We start from the raw sequence: 21,967 nt of genomic DNA, 5'->3' as shown, positions 1-21,967 counted from the left end.
ATTAACCCGAATAGACGCCGCTGAGAGGCACTATTCGTTGTATTGCGTAATATTTAAATATCTCAAGCGTACTAGGGAATGAATAAAGCGCGCCATCTGCTGGTGAATGTGTAACTGCCAGTTAGGAGGACAATCTTAGAGTTTCTTTCTTTCCCTGCTGTTTGTTACACCCGTTATATTTCACACTTTCACGATATTAATTAACTTTTTCCATTTAACGTGTTTTTTAAGTGAATTCTCTCGTTACGTTGTTTTGGCACAGTTTTATGCTGTTTATTCCTATTTTGCCTGAGGTGCATGTTTCACCAGTAGGTGGTATCAAAACACAACGTGGGCCTGGTGATGCAGGATGACTGTGGAGCAGCATCCTTTGCGGCAGTTCATACTGATCCTGGGTGACGGAGGACGGATATGGAGATATCTCCCTCTCTCCTTCAAAGATGTGCATGTAGAAACCCGGTCACGTGAGGGTACTGTATTGATATTGCTGTGTTTTACACAACCCCTGAGAGAACACAACGCAGAGTTCGTAGCAAAATTAAATGTCAGGCTAGACCGGTTACACAAGAATAAATGAAATGAAATTCAGTTTAGTGTATGACTCATGACATATTAACTCATTCGGGTATGTAAAAGTTATGACTTCCTTCCTGCAGCCTGTATTTGGTGATAAGTTTCCATATTGTGCCTTTGCTTTGTTCAGCCAAAGGACAGGGGGGAGGGAGTGTCAGGGGGGTTTAAAAGCATTACATACCTACTAAGTATACTGAGAGTTATACCCAGAAATATTCTTTTTACACACGAACACACAGAAAATAACATGTTTCCCATTAGAGGCTATTATGATGCTAGATTTCTTACAGGACAGAAAAGTAAAAAAGGTTTTCTGGCTACGTGACTGATTGTGAGGGAGAAATGTGACAGATACTTATGTTGCCTTCACGGACTCCATGGAGGTACTTCTTTCGCAACATTTTCAGCCGCGGAGCAATGTTTTGAATGATTTTGTCATAGCCATGGCCATAGACATATTAGGGTGATGACAAATGGTGGCAATAATTCTCCAATAAACGAGAACGTCAGTCTTTAAAATACACATCTTTGCAGAATATTACGAATGGGTTAGGGTTTATAAATGTACATGGGGTAGGAAACGCACTTATCATTATTATAAGACCTTAAGTATACGCACGATGCGTTTTGGTGAGAAATGTTTAACGTAAACAAAACCATATTTGTTTAGGCTACAATGAAAACTCCACAATATACATTTAAATGTTGTTGATTGCCAGGAATACACAGGCTCTTACACATTTGTTACACAGTTAACAAAACACACAGCTAACATTGCTTGCACACAAACACAGCTTCCATACTGTACAGATCCCTTTGTGCCAGATGTACAAAAGGATCTGTCTGGGCGACATTTACATGTGTCGATGACACAGATAACATATTCAACACTATAATATAAAAGTAAAATAAAAAAAATAATGTAATAACTACAGCTACAAAGTAAAATCACATAAATATTCAATAAATTATTTTACTTTACTTTTTTCTGTCTGTGTCATAGTTATTAGAAAATTAACCTGTATGTCCGATAGCCATGAAGGCACCACCTGGTTTGTTTTGGTCTGCGGGGCTGTGTCCGAGCCAACCAATCAGGAAAGAGAAGGGGCGCGGACGTGTCATGTGACCATCCTTCCCCGCCCTGCCCATAAATCGGCGCGTCCCTCGGACTTGATTCATTCTCTGAAGGTCTTGCCTGCAGCATCCTCGCCTTCCCGACCTCTCTAAGAAGCCTCAACGACGCTTCGCATCTTACTACTGAATAATAAAGAAAAAGAAACAACCTACAACACTTTTGTCTTTCATAAACTTACCGAGAGAAAAGAAATCTGGTATCGAATAGCCGAAATAAATCCTCCTGCGACACAAACCAGCTTAGTCATCTCTCCCGGGAGGCAGTCACCTCAGAATATTTGAGTTTTATTCCACATTTTTAAAGACCAAAAATGAAAACCAAATTCATCAACGGGGTTTCATCCTCTCCCTCCATGTCGCTGGGTCTGCTGGTGACCGAGAACGCCTTGCAGGTCCAGCCAGACACCCAGGAGGACTGCAAGGAGCTGGTCCGTCCCGACCAGCCCGACCTGGACACCCGGCGCAAGGCTTATCTGTGGTGCAGAGAGTTCCTCCATGGAGCCTGGAAAACCCTGGCGGAGGACGATTTCCACATCACCATCATAAGGTACAGTGTGTTCATCTGCTCGTGTGATGGATACAGGCCCTGCTGGTGGAAGCTAGTGTGATAATACCGTGCAGCAAAGAGTTACAGGCTAAACACGCCTTAAATATAGATTGTTGCTGTAGTATTATACATATTCGCAATAATATATTAAACAGTCTCTCCAAGCTGAGTGATGATGTCATCCTGGAGCTACTCAGTGTCTTACACTGTGGATGACGTAAGAACAGTGTGGAAAAAAGGGCCTTGGCTAATACTGCAGTGTCACAAAGAAAGCCCCATTATCTAAATACATTTCTGGAGCCTCCAGAGTCAATTGCTAAATCATTGTCAACAGACTAGCTACAAAACGGACACAAGTTAAAATCTTGATGTTTTGCTGTCACTCACTACTGAAATAAAACATTAGTAGCCTACTTTACAATGTAAATTCTTTAGCCTTTCCCTTTTAAATGTGGTGTTTTGTGACACTGGGGGGTAATTAAGATGGCAGAATTGGTCTTATTTGCTATAGCTGCTATTTCAGGTGTTGTCTGTCTAAACAGGGTTTTATTCTAATTTAAATTTCTCAGTTTATGTTTTTGAAAAACTGCCGCTTAAATATGAAATCATCTGTACAGGTTAAACAGCACAAAACAGGAAAGACAAAACAGCTGAAGCTAGAAAAACAATTTATTCAAAGGAATCATGGACATTAGTTGAGCCCCTGTAGGTAAGGGGAGACTGTACATGTAGTCAAATAAGCTCTAATGTATATTATCATTATTATTATTATTATTATTATTATTATTGTTATTAAGAATTCAGGTTAAGCAAAGGTCCTCAGAAAATAACCTACAGGCAAAAAAAGAGAGAGAGAGAATACGATCCTGTCATTCCATTATGTAATATAAATATGCTGTCATATTTTCTGACTTGGACCATCTGTCTTCCAGGGGTGGTCTGAGCAACAAGCTCTTCCTGTGCAGCCTCCCTGACAGCCTGGACACTGTTGGGGACGAGCCAAGGAGCATCCTGCTGCGCCTCTATGGGGCCATCCTGCAGGTGGGAGCCACATCTCTCATCACTTCACTTTGACAAACAGCTAAAGGCTGTTGTTTTATTGTTCAGAGTTACAAGTAAGCCAAGCACTTCACAAGGATGTGTTGTCATGTCAGACAACCAGTGACCACTCATTAGTTTGTAGCTGTTAGTCTGTAATTATTCAAGTTTAGCTGCTTGTAATGAAGATGAGCACACACAGCTAACATCAGAAATTTAAACATAACACACTGATTGTCTTTTAACTAAAACTATATAAATATTTGACTTGTCTACCTTTATCACCAAAATGACTAACTGGGGTCAAAAGTGACTTTATTGTTTAAGTTGATTAGAAACCAAACAGTAAACAAACAAAAAAAGATAATAGCTGTGTGATGTGACAGTGCGACCACCAGAGGTTATTGTTGGGTGTGTGTGTGTGTGTGTGTGTGTGTGTGTGTGTGTGCGCGCGTCTTTAGATCATATGCTTATGTTAGTGTATGCATGCATGTGCAGTTGTGCCTTCACGTGTGTGTGTATGTGTGTGTGTGTATGTATGTGTGTGTGCGTGTTAGCCATTGTTGTACATGGTGATGTACCCCCATGGCTGTACATGCATGTGTTCTTTGCCGTAGGCTTCCCAAAGGAGCGTGCCTTGGGCACTCTTGTTCCCAGGTGAACCCACCAAAAAACACGGTACAGTATGAGATCCCTGAAATCTCAGCCTAATACAAAGACGTAACACACACTCATGTAGCACAACCCCGGCTGCCAACACCGGGAGGATACAGTATGGAGGGAAAACAAAGTGCTGAAACACCTCTCCTGTCTGTCTCTTTTCCTCTCTAAATCCCTGCCTTGTGATTCTTAATCATTAAGAAGTCAGATGAATTTTTGTACTAGTGGACAATCAGCCTGAGAGTGAATCTACATTTGCTTGAGTGCAATTTGACTTGTTGCTTCACAGTTTGCACTAAAAACAGATAGATAATGTATTTTGTTGTAGTCCCACAGTGGTTACAGTAAACACGGAGAGATAGAGGCGTTTTTATCTCCGTAAGGTGATGTGGCTGGTGTGTCCAGAGTTCATGTTACCGGCCACCCTGAGGCAGTTACATTCTGCAATATTACAAAGGATAACCAAACTTCTCCAAAGATAACTGTTGAGTCACCATCACACGTCGGAGCGGATTGATTTCACATGCAAATACTTAGTGTCAAGAGTTCAAGGACTTCAAAACATTTGCACAAGACTCCTGAAAGCAGCATATTCTAATCTTCTGCTGCCACTTCAACGTTGGAAGTGTTTGTTTTTTTTTTTTAGCACAAGCTGTTTGTTCCAGCCTGCTTCGATAAATAAAAGACAGAGCCAAAACAAAGACGCAGAGATATTGGCTGGTCACTTGCTGCTTGCCCGGCCTTAAAATTTGTCATTTGTGGCCATTAAGTGATTAATTTTCATGTACACATTAACTGCAGGCCTGATGAGACCTGCATTAAGTATTAACTAAAGCCTGTGTAATTGCTAATGGGCATATAAGCAGTTAGCTTTTATTGCTAGGGATGTCTGAGAGAGCACTTCACCAAGGCAACTGCAGCCATCTCTGTCAGGACAGAGCTGCCTCTCAGGAATTAGTGATGTCTAATCAAAAAGCTAATATGATTAAGGAACTCAGATGTCATTGTCAGAGTGCACTGCTACTAATGATTAAACAAACCTTTACCTACGCTGGAGACAGCGTTTCTCAGCAATGAAGTTATGTGAATCACATGCTCAGTAATGAGTAAATTCACCAAATAAATGTGTATATTTTTAGCTCAGCTGAAATTAATGTAATCCGCAGTAAAATATAATACCCAACAGCAGCTCTTCAGTTGCATAATCGAAAATAGTTTTATCTCTCTCTCTTCTTCAGAGATAACACCTGCTATCTTTGCACTGTCTGACTTCTATCTCTGATCTCTTTTTCTGGCTGTTACGTTAAGCGGGTAGTCAGGGGAGCGCAGTGAATAGTCTGACCAGTCCTCTGCACTGTCATGTCCAAAAGACTTGGTGTGTGTTTGAGCTCATACTGTACTATCTGCACTGCGGGCATGGCTAAGTTTTGATGTTGACGCTCCTGGACGGCTTCACATGTATTCATGGATAGTTCTTTCCTTTTTCTTTTGTTGATAGATGTCCTGTAATAAAGGGGATTCCCGACAGTCAAACAAAGAAAATCACTTGCAAGTAAGTAACTGATGATGGTGCCACCGTACAGCATGTGTCTCTGCCCAGTGTCCATCCAGCTGTTTCAGTCAACACAATATTCACCATCTCATGTGTCAGCCCCTTCCTCACTGATGTCTGAAAATGTATTTTTTAATTCCCTAAATTCTCCTGTTATTCATATCTCTGTCGGGATGGGGTTTTATTCTCCTGATGCAGCAGTTGTTTTAGGGAAATCACAGAGATGGCTGAACCTTTGTATCCCCGTGGGTTTTTGAACTTGAGTTCAGAATTGATTTCACACCTGCCTCCCCTTACTAACCCCTCGAACGGCCTGATTGTAAAAACTGAGCAGGGAAATGCTGCAGTCATCCTACAGATTTCATTCAGCTGTGGTGGTTATTTTGGTAACATTAGCTGGAGTTGCAACAATTAGTCAATTAATCAAGTAGTTGCCAACTTTTAAATTAATCGCCAACTATTTTGATAACTGATTAATCATTATGAGTAATTTTTTAAGCAGAAGATTTCCAAATTCTCAGATTCCAGCTTTTCAAATATGACTATTTTGTGGTTTCCTTAGTCTTCTGTGACAGTCAACTGAATATCTTTGGGTTGTGGAGTGTTGGTTGGGACAGAACAAGACATTTAAGGATGTCCGATTGGGCTTTGAGAAACACCGATCGACACTTTTCACCATTTTCTGGACCAAATAACTAAGTGATTAATTGAAAAAATACTCGACATATTAAGCGATAATGAAAATAATCCGTAGTTGCAGCCCTAAACTTAGCTCGTTGGGCGTGAATTCAACTGCAGAGTTCAACTGAGGAAATCTTATTTGGAACACAGTATCGTTTTACAGAACATGAAACAACATGAATACAACATGTTCAGAGAGTCACAGCTGGCAGCCTGAAGCACTGCCAAGCCTCATACCCACTGACCCAGAAATTCCTTTACCATACATCATGTCATGTGATCATGACATTTGACTCTCACATTATGATGGTGAATCACAACTCCCCCACCACGTGAGGTGAGGTCATCAGCTAGTTAGCTATTGTCACCACTCTGGCATCTCTCCCTCAAGAATGCTGCTCATAGAGGCAAGTTACCTTCCCTCTAATCCCAGCCTTCAGCCAGCAGTGTGGGTAATGCAGAACTGACCCCGTGTCAGTGTTTTAGAATAGGCTCACCTGGATCCCTCCTGCTAACAATGCTGTCTGGTCCGGGTAAATCCTATTTGGATTAGAGGGGATGACACCGTATTAATCCCTATGGGGATATTTCAAACGTCACAGCAGCGTATTAGGCATAGTGTGGATATACTGTGTCCGAGGAGTGGGACACTTGCGGACAGTGTACATATAAAAGTTACCACTAGATGTACCTATTATTAGAAATATGTACCTATAAAAATAGACAAATGTATAACAGACAAAAAAACTGTTGTCAGATAGTGGCCATAGCCTTTATTAACTTCAACTGCAAAGGAAACTAGGCCTTTATTTGGAACAGGTTTATAGCAGAGACAGGCTTTTATGTAGAGCTGAAACAAGCAGTAGATTAATCAATTTGCAAAAAATAATTTTGATAATCGATTTATCATTTAAGTAAAAATTTTTTGAAGCAAAAATGTCAAAAAGCCAAGGGTGTCAACTTCATATAGTTCAACTGAAATCACATTTAATCATCTCTCTTTGTAGTCCAAAATAATGTCAACATGTTTTTAATGTATTGGTAGTATTTTTTTTTATTATTGAAATAAAGAAAAAAAGATTGTGTCGTAGACTTGTTTGATTGACATTACCTGACAGGCTACCAGTTTTACACCCTACGGAACAGAGACAAAATTAACAAACTGTTTTAACTGCAAGTCATGGACAGACAGTGTGTCGCCAACAGGGATTTTGAAGAACAATGACCAAACCAGCATCTAACGGGTCCAAAATGACATTTGCAGGTATGTTTATATTCTGTTGCAGCTAACTGGATCCTAGCTGCACTTTTCCTCGATGAAAGTTTGTTTGGTAGTTCGTTCAACAAGCTAAGGTGCTGGACAAGACATGTTAGATAAGAAAGAGACTTTAGCAGGAAAGCTAATATGGGTTGTTGCTCAGAGTCTGTGGCTCTTGTGTAGCAGGATGCTATCAGGCTCAGTGTGACCGTCTGCTTTGCCTATTCTATAGGAAGCCATGTTATTGCTTTATGCAAAGAGTTGATTTGCTGCATCAAAATGAAGTCTTCATCTAAGCAAATGGATGACGGAACAGTATTTCATCAAATTAATGCTAAACTAGGAGGAGCCATCATGAAACCAAAGAATTTAAAATATAAATTTCTCCCATGTATGCTGTAGTAGACAAGAAAAGAATATCATCTGGTTCTCTTAGTCTTCGATGACAGTGAATTGAATAACATTGGTTTTTGGATTGCTGGTCATACAAAAGACATTTGAAGACTCTGACATGTTATAAATTAAGATACTAATCTACTAATTAATTAATAACTAATAAAAAAAGAATTATTGATAACTAAGTAATCATTAGTTGCCGCCCTACTTTAATTTCTTATCTGTTGTACTTTGCTACTTATTTTATTGCCAAAGCAAACGCAACAATTACTCCATGTTTGTCTGTTGTCTTGATTAATTCAGGATACTATACAATCCCACACAAACAATTCCATCCACAGAGTCGAACAAAATCCAGTTTTCATTCATTATTTCTAGTTGTTTCCACTTTGCAGTTTTTTTGGCAAAAGTTAGGTTTGGTTAATTTACCATCGGTGAAACTAAGTGCCTTCTGCACAATTTGTTTCCCATTCAATCCCTTTCCTAGTAGGTTTTTATAAGTTGAAACATCTCTGAGAAGTGTTGACTTTCACTGATGGTAACTAAACTGAGCTCAAATAATTGACAAAGTAGAAGCAATTGAAATTATTTTGTGAATGAAAACAGCATTTGTGTTGAAAAGCAGAGTTTGACAGGACTGTTGTGGAACTGGTGCTGTGGAAATGTACATTATACTCAAATTACCATGTAAGCTATTAAGAGATGGAGTAGTTCAGCCCTTTCTCAATGTTTTTTACCCGGCCTTTATTAGGGAATGGCCTACTCTATATATGCTATTACTGGTGAACACACTTCGCCGTTATTTCAAAAACTGTCTTATTTGAGAATTTATGGAATATAAGTTACCTAGTGTACTAATTGTAATTTGTTTACTGTAGATAAAGAAGTACTATTGGTGATAGGTTGGTGTTGAGTAACACAGTTTGTGTTATTTAGCACCAATAGTGCTAGACCAATAAATCATCCAGGCCAATATATTGGCTAATATTAGCTTATCACAAATATATGTCTCGGCATTTATGTTGAAATAAAACGGTTAGAAAAGTATAGAAACGCCAAAGATATGTTGTAGGTCATTTTTTAAAAGTTTGTGTTTATGTTAAAGTCATGTTGACGGATATATTGTTGTCAGACTCTTTGAACTGCCAAATATTGAGGTCAGTATCAGCCTTATAAATATATAAGAGATTTGTGGTCGGTTCGTATCTATCCCTATACAGGCTTATTGACACAGTTAACAGGACAGATAAGTATTGAGGTTAAAGCAGCAGTTGTCGGCAGGTCACAGTGCACCTGCTGCAACACCCCAAGGTCAGCCGTTAAATATCTCTGAGCAGAGTAGCAGCACTGTTATGAGACCAGTGTAACAATTACAATTCAGATATAATCAAATACTTGCAGAGAACATGGTCCCTACATCAGCTCTCAGTAAATGCGATTGTGAGGTTAAAATAATAGTACTTTTAACAGGAAGAATATTCAGATTTACTACAGGACGTTGCCGTTTCCTGTCTGAAAAGCATGTAGTAGTAGGAGGGAGGTGCTTATTAGGAATGTTTAAATTCTTCTGTGCCTTAACACTGAGCTGGCTTGACATCTACAGTATGGCTTGTTGATAATTAACTTTTGAACGAGTGGGAGACTTGCCCAGAAGAGTGAGCCAAATCAAAAAGGCTGCAAATCGACCAGTGGCCTTTAAAATAGGTCAGAGGAAATGAAACAGAGGTTGAAGGGATGGACTGCAGAGCTGTCGGACAGTCGATATGTGGCCACTGCAGTCACTGTGTGGGACACTTTGACAGCCTCTAAACAGAAAGGTGAAGGGATGAATTGTGCTCTGTTCTCACATAACAGCTTTTCTCCAACAAGAGTATTTTTTTGTGTGTAATCTGCATACATATAAGAAAAGAGGGGGTATTTATGTGTGTTTTGAGTAATTTTTGACATCATTCCAGATTAGGAAATTAGCTGTCTGACCAATTCGCTGTCCCTGCTACAACTGTTACTACTATTCTCTCATCCGATTTCTCTTTATCGCTATTTCTAAATTTAAATCTGTGACCTGCACAAGAGCACAGTAAACATGGTTATCACTGGCATAAAAGTGATATCACAGCTCAGTCCTCAGAACCCACACTAAAGCGTGTTTGTAAATGTTATCACTTAAATAGAGATTATACACTAACTGAATCCCTGAGTCAATACTTTGATCTGATCTCTTACTGTCCATGTGTCACATACAGTATGCAGGTTAGAACAAGCCAAAAATAAGCTTTGAATATACAGCACATATGCAAGCTGGATGCTGCAGATCTGGGTCAGTACACGGATGCACTCAATGACTTGCTGAAATACTGTCAGAGGACTGCTACATCTTATAAGCCCCACTGGAGTTTGAGTCTTTGCTCTGTGTTACACACAGACCGCCAGCTGGCCTGTTGTCTGGCAGTATGTGTCAAGATGATTATGGTAATGTGGATAATTCACATTGGGGATTTGAAACGGCATGTGATCAGCACTCTGCAGATAAGGCATTACATAACGGTGGGGAGTTTTCTCTGAACAAATGCTCTGGGAATGAGGCAGAATGTGCTGCACAATGTGCAGGAGGTGGATATTGAGTTTGTTTGCTCAAGATGTGAAAGCGTTTCTAAAGTCGGCACGGCATCCCTCTGTTATTAACATTATGCTGATGTAAGAAAAAGATAGATTGTTCTGTGCTTCAAACAATTTTGTTAAGATTAAACATTACTTGATCTAGTTGTAATCTGCTAAACAAAATGTCTAGATGTTAATGTGATCGTTGCCAATAGTCTTGGACAGATTTTTTTTTTAAAGCCTCTTCTTAAAAGAACACTCCATTGATTTAATATTGCACTCATATAACATTGTTGGAGTCATGATGAACAGTTTTAAAACAAAAAAGATCAAAATTGATGCAGCGTGACCAGAGATATCATCTTTTTTATTCCATGCTTTCTTCTTCTTTGGCAAAATCTGCCACCTACATTAGCAATACAATGCAGCTAATGTAGCCTGGAGCTGGAAGTCTCAACCAGAGATGAGTGAACCATTGCTGACTCAAGTGACATCACTTGAGGCATTTTTTAAAAATCAAACTTCATGCAGCTACATCTGGAGCCACAAAAGGCTTTGTACTTTTTTCACAGATGCAGTGGTACTCTCCAACACCTGAAAACACACTTCGATCTGTAAAATCGACGGAGTTCCCGTTAGTGAGCTCATAAATCTAATGGAATATGAAAGTGCAGGTTCTTTGCAGATCAGTCACCTCACAGAAAAAAATCTGCAAAAACTGTGATATGTAATTAATCGTTTAAGTCCTAAGTCCCAAAAATGCCCCAAAAATTCTGGTTGCAGCTTCTCAAATTTATTGATTTATAGCTTTTATATTTCTTATGCAATACTAAGCTGAATATTTTTTGGTCTACTGGTCAGACAAAACAAACAATTTTAAGATGCTACATTAGGCTTTAGGAAATTTTGATGGGTGTTTTTTTAAAACCATTTTCTGACATTTAGACTAAGCAATTACTTAATCAGTAAGGAAAATAATCTGCATATTTATTCAGTAAGAAAAAATTATTGTTCTTTGCAGTCCTATTGTCAATCATTTTCTTTGAGATATAAGAAGGAACACAAATTGCAACATTTTTCTGAGAATGATGGAAGAGACAACTTGCCTGTTTTTGGCAGCTTGTTACAAGTAGGCTGTTTGAGTAGTCACAACAATAAAATGTTTAGCACTTTATCTCTTCAAAAAACCACCTCGGAATTCTTTATCAACCTTGTCTGGTTTCATATTTTACATCTTTGTACTCTGCATAAAAGTAATTGCTGAAAACTGAAATTGAATTTGAATTTTCAACTTCTATTTAAAGTGTTATGTATATAATTAGACACTAGCATCTTTCAAGTTCAGTTCAGAGTTCAGTGTCGAGCTTCTCTGTAAGTGGTGAGTTATGTTTTGAGAAACATGTTTGCACCATGATTCAAAGTAACATCTAGGAGGCCACTAAGCGGGCAGTATTGTTTCCTTTAAGTTGGCTTCCTGCGGGACAATCAGTGTGAAACACATTCCCTGGCTCGAGGCCCAGTGTTCAGATCCAAATCTCTGTCTCTGCAGAAATTTATCTGAAGGATTTTCACTTAATAGGTTTAACTTAACAATATGTTATACTGCTTTTTACTGCAACCATTTAGGGTCACATTTAAATGAAAATAGATTGCAGCATGAGCCGGAAAACTCCATCTCCTATGAAAATTTTGTTGTGGCTGTACCAGTAAAAGCACCTGTAGACAGACAGGTGTAACTCCTGCACACTTAATAAATAATAAACACTTACATTTATTCCGAAGCTATGTTTTGGTCGAGTGACCTTCATCAGACATTTCACATTTGCATTTACAGCAACCTGAAAGTGAATGAATTTAATGCGCAAACTGTTTTGCAAAAGCTGTTTATGAACATTTGATTAGCATTGTGACATTAGCGGAATCGTTCATATTAACTACAGCCCTTACATTTGCCACTACATGTAGACTCAGGTTATTTCAAATATTCATGATACATGAAAGTTATTTTAATGTAAAAGGTGTTTTTTGGCATGAATGAATGTTCTGAGATTCTACCACATGGAGCAATTTGAGTTTTTTTTGCGGATTAGAGTTTCATTTCCTGCTGAAAGCAGTCATTTCCTTATTGTTTGAGTTGAAACAAGAAGAACCACTTTTTCAGAAAGCCCTTTTTCTAACTGGCAAGGGTACTGAGAAAAGGAAGTCTAGTCAGTATATGAATAAAAATGTAAGAGAAAGAACTTTATTGCTAGCTAGCTAGATCCTGCTAACTAACTAGCTTCAGACTAGTATTAATTTGAATCTAGAAACTAATTAGTGATAATTTAGTCTTGCTAAGTTGCTGTGTTTAAGTTGCCATCCGGAAGAGCAGATGTAATAACTTCATTAATCTTTTATTAGTTTATTAATAGTTAAGGTTTATTTAGGTGAATCAGCTGTATACTGAGCGCTGGACCAGTTCATGTTGTGAGCTTTGCTCTGCCAACAATCCCTCTCCCCTGCTAACGACCTCCTGCCTACTTGGTTTGAAGCCCAGTCTTCTGTCCTCTCTACACAATAGAGAGAAGCTAAATGAAGTCGGTCAGAAGCCAGCACACAGCATCAGTCTTTCAGGCTCTTGAACTTGTTTGTGTTGGTATGAGAGAAGGTTCCCTGTTAACATTGGCCCCTGTTGTGCTTCAGGCTACGTGTGTTGGTGTGTGAGTTTTGTGTGTCTCTAAGATAAAGGAGGAAAGACAAGGCCGTCTTCTCTGCTTCAGCTGCTTCAACAGTGACTGGTGCTCTGAGTGGGCCAACTCTTCCTGGAAGTTTTAATCTACCTCTTGTGTTCTCCTCACTGCTCTGAAAGGCAAACCCATCTAACCCTAAACACAGAATTTCTCCTCATTTCAACTCTCCCACCCTTCTCCTCCTCCCCCTGATTTCCACTGAAGCCCCTCTCAGACATGGACTTTACCTTTTTAATGTTCTGACATTTTTACATGTCAGATCTTTAATCCTTTTTCTGTTAAAGTTGCCCTGGCAGTTTGCCTGCTTAGATACCTTAAAAATGTATGTGACTCTCATACATTGCTATTAACACTAACACCAAATTACCTTTTCTCATGCAACTTACATATTCTTTAAGAAATGGTGCCACTGAATTTGTTTTTGTGTGTGCTACAGGGCAAAATATTTTAAAAATCCCCTGTGGAAAATTCCACTTGTCAAATTACCAGCTAAGTCTTGCTGTATTTTTATTCATGTTAACTGCTTTCAAGGAAACGGTAAAAGAAGGAAGGGTCATTACGTCAGAATACCAACGTTGTAATGCTCTGCTTGGTGACAGACTTTGGCGCTAGCTCTATTGAAGCCAATGGGAGATGCGTGGAGAAGCACACTAAAACACAACATATCTACGTCATATGACCTTTGATGAAGAATGAAAGATCTTCCTTATCTTGTGACAGTTTCTCTATCCGTAAAGGTCATATCATCTTGAACATGAACCAAGCACTGTTACAGCCTCCATGTCTGAAAGGTGCCAACAGAAGAATTGTTTCCTTCACTACTCTCAACCCATCTCACTCCAACTTTCATGTTTTCAGAAACTGTGATGAGGAAAAGCTCTTTGTCTCATTTGCCATGCTGTTCCTGTTGCATTTTACAGCACTGATGGGTAGTGGTGATGGTGAGGGCACATACTTTAAATGTTTTGCTGTTAGGTTTCTTACTGTTGTGTGTGTGTGTTTTTAGGGGGCAGAGGCCATGGTACTGGAGAGTGTGATGTTTGCGATCTTGGCCGAGAGGGAGTTGGGACCTAAACTCTACGGCATTTTCCCTCAGGGCCGACTGGAGCAGTATGTTCCCGTAAGTTACCTGTTGTTGTTCATATGCACATGGGTTTGTATATATTTACTTTTGTGATCAGTTTAAAAAAGGTACACCGAATAATCGGAACACCTTAATTATGAAGACCTTAGTTTAACCTAGTTAAGACAAGCAGACAATTCAATCAATTTTATTGAATCATTTTTTAAATTAGTTGCGGTATCGTAGTGTATGTTCTTGCTGTTTTTAGGACTCGGTATTGGCCAAAATGTGTCGACAGCACCGGATAACTGTCAAGTAACCAAATGTCTGGTCAATTATATATCTTGTTTGCTTTCTCTTTGATCTGACAGATGTTGATTTATTATACATTTTTGCCAATTTTATTAATTAGACAGAGCTACCTGAAAATCTATTCTCAGTCAGCTTCTTAAAATGAACAACAAGGTCCTATAAGAACATAAAATTTTCTGCATGAGTAAGAACAGTTTTGGTTATTTCACATGAGAGAATGTCATGCATTTCTGTCCACCAATCACAGTTCAGCAATATTTTAATCAAAATGCCGTGGGGGGTTTTTTGCTTATGGTGTCAGTCAAATTAAACCTGATAGTGCAGCATAGTTTTTTGAGTGTTCAATTTTTAATAAATAATGTCCTGAACAGTAAATGTGCAGAGAAAAAACATGATGTGAAACCAAAATATGTGGGGCTTTAAGATGTGAGCTCTTTTGTTTAACGAAAAAAAAGTTTTTTAGAAATAAGCGTTTATATTTCTCAAAATAAGCCGTCAAAAAAATATTAGTAAAATTATTTGTATTTAGGGTTAGGATTTGAATTAGGCATGGAGAAGCATTGGTTAAAATTTAGCACTGACAGCTTGGGAAAGAATGATATAATATAGTGTGTGTGTGAGGTGTACTATTCAATGGTGCATTATTGATCAATGTTCAGAAAGAACTAATAAACCATAAAACATCTGCTCTTCAGTATCTAAACAGGACTGTGTTAAACAATTAATTTTACATATGGAAGAAAGTAATGACTTCTACCATTGAACTGACCAGCCACACGTCATTCAAGACATTCATGTTCTTTAAACATGGATGTACAGCAAGAACAAAAAGCTGATTGAACTTTGACTGATTGAACTTAAATACCGGGACTTCCCGGAGGATTTCATAACGTCAGTAAACTGTACATAACCGATTCATGTTTGCCGACCCAGCTGAGTTCAACAATGTTGGTGACTCAAGATTTCTCAGGATTTTGATGTGGATTCATTTCAGGGTAAATTGTGAATGTGTATTTTTCTTTGCTACGGCATATTGTGATTTGGGCTACTAAGACACTTCACTATTCATAAAAAATAATGGTTATGAATAAAATAACCAGTGACAATATCCTGTTAACAGAGCCGTAAACTGGACACCTGTGAGTTAAGTGACCCCAGTATCTCAGCGGAGGTTGCAGAGAAGATGGCCAAGTTTCATGCAATGAGGATGCCTTTCAACAAGGAACCCAAGTGGCTGTTTGGAACCATGGACAAGTAAGTCAAGAAAATCTCATTGTCTTGACCTGCCCCATCTAATGTACTGTCTCATTTTTAGTGATATTCCCAAGATCATTCTGTCTCCTCTCTGGCTAATACCAGTGAGAGAAGAAGATTAAACACTGTGCCAGTATCAAGTTTCTGAATCGGAAGATAACACATGATGTCACTGATTACTTATTGATAAGTAATGAGTTGGCGGTCAGGTTATCATGATACACTTCCGTTTGAATTGCTTTCAAATGTTATTGTCGGATGTTTATAAGGATTACGTTGCACAATGTTTGTCAGCATGTGGTGATAAAGTCCATGGTCCTGTTCCACTTTTCTTTACCGTAAGGGCGTAAATACTTGTTTATCACCACCTGGATTATGTTTCACAAACATGAGTCATTTGTCCAGCCGTGTGACTGACGTGTTCATTTTGTAAAGGCTGATGACAGAAAAGAAACGTAGAAAGAAAGGGCTACTGTGTAATAATTTATTAAAGTGAAAATTCACATGCTGCTTTAGCCATTTCATAGAGGTGACTGACCTTTTTTTAGACATGTCAGAGAAGCTAGAACACAGTTTTGGGTGTGTTAAACTCCTCAACTGATTGTGAAGCACAGATGCTAGAGTCCTTAAGCTCCATGTGAAGTTTAGTGGGCAAACAGCAAGTGGACTCAGGCTGTTAAATGATTTTATCTTTGCTAAGTGACATTCAATTCAAAAGAGAAATGACTACTTTTATGACATACAGGATTTTCTTTTTCTCTTAGATCATCATTGTTTAGAATGATCGGTGCTGGTAATCAGGACTGAACAAAATTTAAAAAGCACTTCAAAAAGTTACGTAATATAATGTGCACAGTTACAAGAAATTACCTAATTTAACCAGATATATTAACCTTTAAATGTGTAGTTTCATTTAAAACAAGAAAGAATCAAAGAAGCATCACCACCATACTAAATTGTTTAAAATAGCAGATGTATTTGTTTTTTCATAAATTGCTATTTAGTGCAGTTTTTATTGCCTTCTTCACTCACTTTAAAGTTAGTTGAAAACCCACGCAAAATGCATGCTAGCTTAATTCATCTTGTATGCTATACCAGTCCAAACCTGAATTTGTATCGCTTTCAGTTTGAACACACATTCACTTTTAATGTGTGAAAGTGAAGCAAACTTTGCCTAAAATGACTAGTGCAAATTTGACTATTGGAGTGTTTTTGCTGTCTGTGTTTAGTCATCCCAAACAACCAACAAACATACTGTACAGATGTTAGCTGTAGCTAGCTAGCAACAACACTATGTGCCTATGCTGGTTTGTGTTGCACTTTAGCCTCTGACTGATTCAGAACTTACCAGAGACTCCAGTTCTCCCTGCTATTTTCCTCCAATTTCTCTTGTTTTCTTCTTATCTCTGTATGTAGCCAAAATTTAATTAAACCAGTATAAATTATGCTAATGACTTTTTTCAGACTGTTTTAGTACTGAACAAATAGAACTAAGCTAGTTTTCATTCTCTCTCAAATGGTATGTGTTTAAACAGTGTAATGTGTTAATTTGCATTATTATATTGTATCCTGTATAATGTGTACTGCAGTAAGGATATATGGTTCAGGCCTGCTGGTTTTCATATGCATCACACCATTTGTCATATACCTTCTGAGCGATGAGATATCTGAGAAACACTTGTCATAAGCTTGTCAGTGATGATGCGGCTACACAGAGCCCGATTCAGATTGAAGAGATGTCTTTAGTAAAGGCATCACAGTCTTAGATATTGTTAGAGTTAAATGGAACTAATTTTCTACAAATCTCACTTCTGACTATATGGTCATATCTCTGTGTTGTTATCATAAAAATAGATATGGAGTGATAGTGGCGGTAATGATGAGAACATCAAAGCTACTACTATTGCTACTCATTTGTGTTAATCAACAACCAGTCAATCTCCTGAAGAAATATTATGGGAATTTTCGGCCGTTCTTGAGAAAAAAAGAGAACATGTGAATATTTTTTCTGACTTACCACTTTATCTGACAAACCGCATTCAGATCTCTGTTCCTCTTCTCTGCACCTGCGTACACACTCTGTACACACAGACACACACACACACAGAACTACTACTACTGCCTTATTCTAGGACTACTGCATCTGCTACTACAGCCTCCACTTTTTTTTGAGTCTTCCATTACAACGCTACTGCTATTACTACTACCACTACTTTTATAACTACAGTAATTACTACCACTGTAACTAATATTTGATTATAATTAAATTAACCTTTTTTATTTTTACAATAATTTTTACAACTCTTTAAGTCCAGCTTTCATAAGAAGTATATAAACATTGAATAAATGCTTTATAATGCACTATAATATGGTTGTAAACAGATATAAGGACATTTTAAGTGTTTAGTGTCTCCTATGAAGATGCATTTTATACTATTACAACTCTGTTTTGCTAAATTTTCATTTATAATATGCTTATACAGTATATCAGTTTGCAAATACATTATGGTATGTTATAGACCATTTATTAACTGTTTGTGTACTGCTTAGGAATGCTAAATAGTAATAGTAATGCTAAATAATGTATTACCTCATTGGTTCACACACTACTGTAATCTGATATTTATTGTAATTGTATTAGTAGAAGAGGAAATGAATATGCAGTAGTTCCAGTAAGACCATTAATAACCTCTGATACTCTATTTTGCTTGTCAAGATGAGGCATCATGCCTATCAGTGAGTCAGGATGATGTTTCTCTCACATGATCCTGACTTCATCGTGTATCACACTACTTTGTCAGATCAAAGACAAATATCTGTGAGGGAAATGGTGGAGTAACTGTGAGTTTGTAACTCTCACTAGATACCTGAGCCAAGTCATGAGGCTCAATTTCACCAGAGAGTCCCACCTGCGTCGCTTCAACCGCCTCCTCAGCTACAACCTGCCACAGGAGATGGATATGCTCAAGTATGTTCCTGTACACACACACACACACACCAGCACAGAGCTGATATGCACACAACACATACATGTGTTTCCAGCTGTGGTGTTATGCAACAGAATGTACAGAATGTGTAGGTCCTATGATGGTGTTTACAGCAGATTAACCTTTGAGTAATAACTTTTGATAGAACACAGCAAACTGGAACACTGGACACTGTCTCATTAATATTACAAAGTGCTGACCGGCTCATGTTTTAAATAGTGACTGTAGAGATAAAGAGCAAGTGCAATGAAGCACTGATATGTTACGATAAAATTCATGTCAGTCCTTTTTCCAAAACTGGGATTCAGCCCAGAACGTGATGTTGAAAAGCAGAAATATCAGCACCTGGATAATTACATGTTGTTATTCTGAGCACTAACCTGTCAACCTTCAATGTACTGTATATATTATGGTGATTCTAATCATGTATAACAGTATAACATGCAAACCTTGTTGGAGGTTGGCTTCTACTCTGAACGTTAACCAAACTGCCAGGTAAATGGATCAAACCACTTATTTGTTCCAGCAGCTCTGTGGATTTAAGCCGTTAATCCAGAGTCAAAGGAACCACCATCTGTTGTCTCTAAAGGACTTTTTCTCACATTCCAGGATTTAAAAAAAAAAGAAAAAAGTGGCAGCTTAAGTTTTTATTCCTGGTCTGAAGTCAGTTGCAAGCTGTATAATAAAGTGCAAAACAGAGATGAAGCCTCCTTGGTGATATCCATATTATTTTGTCCCAGCATAGGGATCACTGTAGTCAGTATGTAAAGATGCACACAGTTTATCTTGAACTAAAATCTCTTGTCCAGAACATATTAAACACAGCAGATTGATCATCTTCTAACATCTTTTTCTGTATGTTCAGGTCTCTGCTGGAGTCCACACACTCTCCTGTGGTGTTCTGCCACAACGACTGCCAGGAAGGTAAAAACATACAGACGCCAATATCCTCTTACTGTAGGCTGGACACTTGCTTGTCTCTTTAGTGATTTAGAAAAAATAACATTTGTGTGTGTTGCTTTCAGGGAACATCCTGCTTCTGAAGGGCCGCCAGAGCTCAGACAAACAGAAGCTGATGCTCATTGACTTTGAGTACAGCAGCTACAACTACAGGTATGTTAGCAGCTACAGATTTCACCTGCAGCAACGTTGGTTTAAAAGATAAATCTGGTGATATTCTTCATTTTTCTTAAATGCCAATAAATCACATGTGCAGACCCAAACAAACCATGAATTTGAATGAAAGTGTCTGTGTTTTCATAGCCTGATATATCTTGTTCCTCTGTGCTGTAGAGCTTCATTGTTGTTTAAAAACTCTTAAAATCATGTCAGTGAGCCACACCGCTGCATTGGGTAACATGTTCTTCTAGACTACACCGTAGTTTATCCCACAAACACTGTCCTGCTGCTGAAAATAGTCACCAACAAACACGCCATTTCCTCTTGTTTGAATAATGGTTGCTAAAAACTACAGTGCCCAGCTGTTTAGGGAAATTACTTAGCATATTTAAAATGAAATATTTTTAAAGATGTAAAAAACAAAAACATTAATGTATCAAAAACTGTAGAATAATATTAGCTTTATCCTTTAAGACATGGCTTTTATAAACAAATAACCATCTTTCTTGACTTCCTTTATCTGATTTTTAAAGCTAAAATGTTGTTTTTAGAGGTATCATACCGTGCCATTACATACCGTAGAGGCATGTCAACACTGAATTTGTACCACTAAGATTTTCTTTCTAAATTTTAAACTGCAAACTGTATTCTGTACCCCAGTGGTGAAAGTCAGAGAACAAGCAGCTAATGGGAAATGGAAGAATTGGAGAAAATCTGGCCTGTGAGGAATGTATTTTGCTGAGTTAACCTTCACATCATAACACAGAAATGAAACTAGATGACGAAAGGAAGGAAGTTCACAGCTAATCTGATAGTTTTTCCCCAAAGATTTCCTTTTGGCCCTGAGCTCCTTCCAAAATGATTTTTGAAAATACAGTGCGAGCTGTCATCAGACAACTGTAACTGTGAGACTACATTTTTGTGCAGTATGTTAGTAAATTCTAGGGAAATTTTTAGTGCTGTCAGGATTTCCCGTCTGGTTTGCACTTCTTCTTTTTGAAATATAAAGTCTAGCTCAGCTAACAGTGTTTGAACTCTGACACCTTCACAAGTGAGTTTAATAAATAAAGTAAAATTGATCCACCATATAACCTAATCCAAATGCCCTGTGCAGACTGCCAGGCATTGCTGATGTTGGGGGTTTAAATCTCCTTCAGCTGCCTCTGCTGCGTCACCGTCCTTCATCCCCCTGCCAGTTCTTTTCCTACCAACAAACCTTGGCTGTGCACCCGAAAGTGAGGGGTGGGGTAGGTGAAGAGTGAAAGAGAAAAAGAGAAAGAGAGAGATAACCTAGATATTGACCCAGTAAGAAAGCAAAATCAGAGGGAAAACTAGAGGAAAAGGAATGCTGCCTGGCTTTTATCTGTCTTCCATCAATATTTCATAATGCATGGCCACCTCTCTCTGTTAAAATATTCACTGCAGCTGTTATGTAACCAGAGTTTGGCAGGCCATTGAGAACACGCAGGATGGAGGCCATGGAAAGACCTGTCAGTGTTACAAATGGAAATGATGGTGCAATAGATTTCCCGTACAGTGGTGCGCATAGAACTGGGAATAGACTGGGAATACAATGATATCATTGTACATAAGAGGATCACTTATTTTCTGCACCTTTTAGTGGCTTGAAATGTGTTTGTATCTGTGTGTGTGTGAATTCCTGAGTGGCTCAATTATGGGAAACAGCATAGATCACACTGGCCTTGATGCCCTCAGACAAAGCTCTCTCTCTTTCTCTCTCACACAGACACACTAACACACACATACTCCCACCCCCTGCAGCTCCTTTCAGCGTGGCCCCTTTAAGTCTCCTCATATGTTTCACAGCAAACACGTGACCCTCTGTACACAAGTGACCCTCTGCACACACATGCCTAACATGTGAGCACATGTACCATCATGTATGTACAGGAAGAACACGCCCACAAATGGACACACAGACAAGTACCCTCTGGATTCTTTTTTCTCATTGACCGACATGAGCCAGATGTGAAAACAGAAGTAGATTAGTCCCAGAGAGCAGTGGGAGGCTTTGTGTTGGAAATGTTCCCTGGCTCCTGATAGCA

The 21,967-nt window shown here is 38.5% G+C and overlaps 1 protein-coding gene across 3 annotated transcripts in view; it reads left to right on the top strand.

The window, feature by feature from the left end:
- Positions 1-311: 311 nt before the first annotated feature.
- chka (choline kinase alpha) overlaps positions 312-21,967 on the top strand; it is a 28,438-nt gene continuing 6,782 nt past the window's right edge. Inside the window, exons 1-8 of one of the 3 annotated variants that reach the window (XM_044356058.1) lie at positions 313-2,254; positions 3,187-3,295; positions 5,451-5,504; positions 14,173-14,286; positions 15,662-15,795; positions 18,659-18,763; positions 19,648-19,706; positions 19,808-19,895. In XM_044356058.1, the coding sequence (XP_044211993.1) occupies positions 2,019-2,254; positions 3,187-3,295; positions 5,451-5,504; positions 14,173-14,286; positions 15,662-15,795; positions 18,659-18,763; positions 19,648-19,706; positions 19,808-19,895 (899 nt within the window). In that variant the 5' untranslated portion in view covers positions 313-2,018. Of the gene's footprint in view, positions 2,255-3,186; positions 3,296-3,909; positions 3,971-5,450; positions 5,505-14,172; positions 14,287-15,661; positions 15,796-18,658; positions 18,764-19,647; positions 19,707-19,807; positions 19,896-21,967 lie in introns of those variants that run through there. The other 2 variants (XM_044356060.1, XM_044356059.1) reach the window with 2 other exon arrangements.

Source organism: Thunnus albacares, chromosome 7, assembly GCF_914725855.1.
Source record: "Thunnus albacares chromosome 7, fThuAlb1.1, whole genome shotgun sequence".
Lineage (NCBI taxonomy): Eukaryota > Metazoa > Chordata > Actinopteri > Scombriformes > Scombridae > Thunnus > Thunnus albacares.
Note: the sequence above shows the minus strand (reverse complement) of the source record. Positions and strands in the feature narration are given on the sequence as shown.